The following is a 6,271-nucleotide window of genomic DNA, read 5'->3' on the forward strand; positions in this document are numbered from 1 at the left end:
GTGACTAGTCACTGGTTGAAGAGGTAATTTTTTTTTTTAATTAAATTTAATTTACACATGTCACAACTTGATTGGTTCAAAATAAAAAAAATAAAAAATAAATAAAATAAAAGTTTCATCCACCAGTCACCATCATCCCCGCCACCACCCAAACCTAGAACCACCACTACTGCCACGAAAACAAACCCAGGAACCACCGCCACGGCGCCACCAAACCAGACCCAAAACCAGATCTTGGAACCACCGCCACCGAACAAGACCCCAGCCAAGCCAACCCCCAAAATCCCCTTCGAAAATTCAAAAACCCGACAAACCAGAACCTGGTAGTTCGACGCGGCTGGACAAATCAAGAACTTGGTCGGCGCGCCGGAGCTAGGTTTAAGGGAGATCGACGACGCGGCTAAAAATTGTGGTGGCTCGCCTAGGTTTTCGCGAAGGAGTAAGGGAGAGGGTTGGTGGTTCAGGGGAGGGGGAGGGGCCGCGCGCCTGAGTGGGGTTTAAGGCTGGCCGGAGTCGCGTGGCTAGCCGGAGTCGCGTGGCTGGCCGGAGCCGCGTGAATGGGGTTGGCCGGAGCCGCGTGAATGGGGTTGGCCGGTTTGGGGGTTGGCTTGGGTGGTGGATGGTTTTTTAATATTGATTTTTTATTATTTTTTTTTTAAAAAGATTTATTTTATTTATTTTTATTTTTATTTTTATTTTTTTGACCAATTACAAGTTGCCACGTGTATGGTAACTTGTTATAACAAGTTAAATGACCGGTTGGGACCAGTTATAGCGGAGTGGGTATAAAGGTGGGATTATTTAAAAATAATCCAAAGGTGGGATTATTTTGGGCGGACGGCGCAAAGGTGGGATTATTCCGGGCAATTTTTCCTAATTAATAATCTTGTTTAGGTTAATTTGATTATAATTCAAGTGATCGCCAATAATAGTTTTATTTGTGCATTAATATTCAACCAACATAGATTAAACATGTTTAGGGTAAACCTATTGATTGCATGTTAGTTAGAAAGCGCACATGAATACGAGAAGAATAAAGTAGAGGCCTATTATTAGGGCAGGTTCTTTCTCTTTTAGATTGAATTTGTACCTTCATCCCTGAACTTTCAGTCTTGGTTCCAGACCTATTGGAGTTAACGATCTCATGGATCGTTAAGGGGTGTAACCTTCACCCTGTGAACGGTTTACAAGTTCCTAAAACTTGTTAGCAACTCTTTTGCTCTAGTTTCTTTCCCTTTGGACGCCACCATGCTTAAGTGTATGATCACAGTGGGGTTCAAGTTTGGGGTAATGCTTGAAATATTCCCCTACAATAATTAAGATCTTTTAGAAATTTATAGAAGCTTCTAATTAATCCTAATTAGTTTAGGAATAGGATTAGACCTTTGGACACTCCACATCATCATTGGGCCGTAGGTAAAAACCGGTTTGGGCCCAGTTTAGTATTTTGGCCATAACTTCCTCATTATTAATCGGAATTGGGCTTATAATATATCGTTGGAAAGGTATTTTCAAACCCCATCCAACTACACCATTATTGGACCCATATCATGCACCAACTAAATTGGAATTCATGTTTTTCATAAATAGGGTAACAAAAGAAATATTTTCAAAATTAGAAAGAAGAGATATTTTAATAAAAACATCCTCATCACTAGATTTTTCACACTTTCGCTTCGTTCGGTAATCAAATGACATGAAAGGTATTCATCACTGGGTTTGGTTTTGGGGAGACACATTTGGGTGTTTACAAAAGCCCCCACTTTGACTGAGTTTGGAGAAATGCAAGTTTTGAAAACAACCTCCACAATCTTAGCGGATGCCGTCGAAGACCGCCCATCTCGTGCTATCTTCTCAAATCTTAGCGACAACCTCCACAATCTTAGTGGATGTCGTCGAAGACCGCCCCTCTCATGCTATCTTCTCAAATCTAAGTGACAACCTCAACAATCTTAGTGAACGTTGTCGATCTTAATGCTGCTTGAATTTTGCTATTGTAGATAATTGCTGAAATTTCCGCGGTGCCATTACGTCGGTACATTTTTGCTGTTTGTGAACCATTACGTCGGTTCTTTTTACTACTTGTGAACCATTATGTCGGTGCCTTTACTGCTTGTGAATCATTATATCGGTGCCTTTGCTATGAGCCAATGTTTAGGCGCTTTAAGCTGAGTGAGACGATCTTTTATCAGATCGATCACTGTAACACCCCAATAATTATCACTTAAAAACCTGTAAGAAACCTATATAAAACCCGAACAATTTCAAGAGAATTACTGGCGTGCTACCGCCACGTGTTCAAACGTTAAGACTATCTCAGAAATTAGCAGCGGAAAACTAAAACAGTTGTGAATAAACTTCAAAACAAAAGGATTAAATCAAAATAAGTGTTACAAGTTGAAACCATTAAGGCCCTTACTCAAAACCCAATAAAAGTAGTAAGTGATTAAATCCAGTGTTCGAATCTATTCAAACCCAAAAAAATTAGTGCCAAATAAAATTGAATTACAATAAATTCAAACTTGCAAAAGAAATAAAATGCAAACAACCAACTCTCTACTCAAGATCCCACAACCCTGATGAATGCTGCATGTGTAATAACCTGTGGTTATTCTGCTCCCCAATATTACAAGTGTAAAAATTTGATCATCACAGGGTCATTGAAAGGCGAAGGCCATGACCAAAGAAAGACACACACAAAAGCACGCAGTCAGCAAAGCTGAGTACATACAAGCTGCGAAATAAATTAAGAAAATACCTAACATGCTACTAATAATCAAGCACAAGCATCATTAAATACAGACTCAATTCATGAATCGATTATCAAATTTATTAAGACCTCACTAATTAATATTAACTGACTCATTTATTTATTTCATTGGATTTAGCAATAGACAAGGTTGTCCAACCCATGTCCCATTTGGAACATCAATAAAAGAAAAACCCCATGCCTCCTTTCGGAAACACCAATAAACATCCAACGACCACGGGCGCGACTCCGTGACCGTAGTTAGTATGAGATCTCACCTAACTCCTAGTTTTAGAAAAATAATATTTGAAATAGGAGACTCGTAGATCAGACGGCCTCGATAAAAGTACACGGCTAATACCCCATGTACCCTAACCCCTGATTGTCATTACTCCATATGTGCACCATTCCAGAGTTTTATTGCTCATCCATATATCTTGCACTTTACGTGATTTACAGGTTTAGACTTGGTGAAGACTCATATACATTACAATACAAACATTCCAAACACAATTCAATCAAACATGGCAAATTCTCAATTTAAATTCTTTATTTATTAGTGACAAAAAACATTTATTAATTATTCCTTTACTACCTCGGTGTATAAACACCTTGAGTGCATAAGGCACCCCAAAACCTTAACCTCGTCTTACAAGACTTGAATTTCTCCTTTACTCATCCCGTTTGCATAATCATGAATGAGTAATAATTTAATCTTTACACCAATCACATACCTTTGCCTTTAAGCGCACCTTGTATAATTAGAGCACAAATAATACTTGCATTATAAACTAGTGTACATCATTTGAAATTCACAATGTATAACCTGACAATTTAACCCAGTCACTTCTATACATGATACTAAGTTCTCGATCCGTCCTTAAACATGCACCTACAAGCAAGGTTTCGTAACTTGTACGTACCTTGTGTAAACAATCCGGTTGGCCACTTTAAAACTAGAAGTCGCCTTCTACAAAGTCCTCTCCTAAACCAAACAATTAGAAATAAATCAATACCAAAGCAATTAAATTTACAGCAATACTAAACTACTTTAAAACCTCTTAAATCATCAAAATAAAGCCTTTTAATTGTCCCCAATTATCAAAGTTAATAATATAACATCCCAACTTTAAGTTTATATGTTAGAATTATGAAAATATAGTGTTTTATATCAAATTACAGCAACTTTAAAGTAAGTAAATAAATATGGAAATTTGTTTTAAGTATATTAAATAACCCCATAAGCATAATTACTTGAAATAATCATTATATGGCAAGTTAGTGTGTTAAAAACCCAAAAAATATACCAATTTAATGCAATTAGAGGCTTCAAAATAAAAGTATAAAATCTGAAAATTTATTCTTGAGATTAGAATTTAAAGTTCAAAGCTTTTTAATCATAAAATACCCGCAATGATTATTTTATAAGACTAGAAGCATAAAAATATAAAATTAACACAACTTGTTCATAAAAATTGAAACTTTAATAAATCTGAAAATTTATATATGATTAAAATAATTATACTTTAACGTAATTTAAACATAGTATGATTAGATAACTTGATTAACACATTATCGATCAAGCCCTAAAACATGAAAAATCAATTCTTTAAACCCTAAATTCATACATATACAAAATATGAAATTTTCTATAATAAATTAAACATGTCAAAACTCATAAATTCATAATCTTTTGCAACCCAAGTATAATATCAAACCATAATAACAATCATTTAGAATAAAAATTAAACAAAGATTACAACTTTAAATCAATTTAATAAAATAAAAAAAAAAAGAAGTAAAGAAAAGGGAAGAAGAAGGGGCGAACGGTAGGGGGAGGCGCGGCTGGTCGACGGTGGTGGCCGGAGGTGCGGCTGTGCAGGCGGCCGGCGGTTCGTGTGGCTGGTGCGGTGGCAGGAGCTTCAAGGTTTTTTTTTTTTTTTTTTTTTTTTGTTTGCTGTTCGTGAATGCAGGGAGAAGAAGGAGAGTGAAAGCTTTTATTTTATTTTATTTTATTTTATTTTTTACGTGAGAGATAGGAGAAGTGTGAGGGTTTTATTTGGGCCTTGGGTTTCCTAATTAGATTAGGAGTAAAATTTGAGGTTTTGGGGTATTAAGTTAAAATTATTTGTAAATTAGTCAAAAACATATTAGTTTACTTAAATCTTTTCATAAAAATAATTTATTCAATGAAATTGGCATAAAAATATTTGTAAGAATAATATATAAATAAATTATAATTAATTTTAAAATATGGGGGATTGCAATCTACCCCTTTTAAAAGAAGTTTCGCCCTCAAAACTTTACCCAAAATCCATAGTTCCTCAAAAGTATTCAAACTTATGTGTTTTGTATTGCTGTAAATTGCTTGCTTCTCAACATGCATACTCAACAAACCGAACTTTGTACTCAATGAACTCATAATTGGTTAAGGTTTACATACTTTTATTGTATGTAAATGCAATAATAATGCATAATGTTAAACAAAAACATGCAAAATCAAGCAATAAATGGTATAATTGAGGTAAAAGCGCGAAATTACATCGCATTCTTCCCTCCTCAAAAGAAAAGAGTTACGCCCTCGTAACTCACCTCGTCAAACAACTCGGGATATTTGTTTTTCATCTCTTCCTCGGCCTCCCAAGTAGCCTCTTCGTACTCCTGGTTTGACCAAAGGACTTTCACTATCTTCACATCTTTGGTTCTAGTACTACGCACCTTGTGATCTAGTATCTTGATTGGTCTTTCTTCATAAGTTAGAGACTCATCTAGTTGAATAGTCTCCGGCTGCAAAACATGGGTTTCACTAGGCACATACTTTTTCAATTGGGAAATGTGGAACACGTCATGCATTTTCTCGAACTCCATTGGCAAAGCCAATTTGTAAGCCACTTTCCCCACACGTTGGAGAATTTCATACGGACCCACATATTTTGCACTAAGCTTCCCTTTCTTGCCGAATCGCATCACAACTTTTGTTGGAGAAACCTTTAGAAAGACTTTGTCCCCAACACTAAGCTCATCATCTCTCCTCTTCAAGTCGGCATAACTCTTCTGTCTATCTTGTGCTGCCTTGATACGTGACTGGATTAGTCTCACCTTGCTCACCATATCCTCAATGAAATATGTACCCAAAGTAACCCGTTCACTGTAATCATTCCAGCAAACTGGGCTTCTGCACTTTCTTCCATACAATGCTTCAAATGGTGCCATCTTGATGCTTGCATGGTAACTGTTATTGTAGGAGAATTCGATCAAAGGTAGGTGATCCTCTCAATTCCCTTGGAAGTCTAAAGCGCAAGCTCGTAACATATCCTCCATGGTTTGGTTTGTTCTCTCAGTCTGACCATCTGTTGCAGGGTGAAAGGCAGTACTCATCTTTAATGCTGTTCCAAGGTTCTCTTGCACTTTTTGCCAAAACTTTGATAGAAACCTCGAGTCTCTATCTGACACTATGTCCTTGGGAACTCCGTGCAACCGAACTACATTCTTCACATAGACACTTGCTAGCTGCTTTTTTTT

At 36.5% G+C, this 6,271-nt stretch overlaps 1 protein-coding gene across 1 annotated transcript; it reads right to left on the reverse strand.

Annotated features, from left to right (window-relative positions):
* Positions 1 to 2,316: 2,316 nt before the first annotated feature.
* Positions 2,317 to 5,962, reverse strand: LOC145627739 (uncharacterized). Its single transcript, XM_081680092.1, has 3 exons — positions 5,849 to 5,962; positions 5,342 to 5,737; positions 2,317 to 2,337 (listed from the first exon to the last, which is right to left on the reverse strand). The coding sequence occupies exons 1-3, from the start codon at positions 5,960 to 5,962 to the stop codon at positions 2,317 to 2,319; spliced, it is 531 nt and encodes a 176-aa protein (XP_081536218.1).
* Positions 5,963 to 6,271: the final 309 nt, after the last annotated feature.

The sequence above is a fragment of the Chenopodium album genome, chromosome 4 (assembly GCF_948465745.1).
Source record: "Chenopodium album chromosome 4, dcCheAlbu1.1, whole genome shotgun sequence".
Classification (NCBI taxonomy): Eukaryota; Viridiplantae; Streptophyta; class Magnoliopsida; order Caryophyllales; family Amaranthaceae; genus Chenopodium; species Chenopodium album.

Excerpts from the sequence above, each read along its gene's own strand:
- LOC145627739 (XM_081680092.1), bottom strand. The coding sequence starts at position 5,962 with ATGGCACCATTTGAAGCATTGTATGGAAGAAAGTGCAGAAGCCCAGTT. Across the intron at positions 5,738-5,848 it reads TTGAGGATATGGTGAGCAAG|GTTTCTCCAACAAAAGTTGT; the intron begins GTGAGACTAATC and ends GTCTTTCTAAAG. Across the intron at positions 2,338-5,341 it reads ATCCCGAGTTGTTTGACGAG|TTTTCCGCTGCTAATTTCTG; the intron begins GTGAGTTACGAG and ends CAACTGTTTTAG.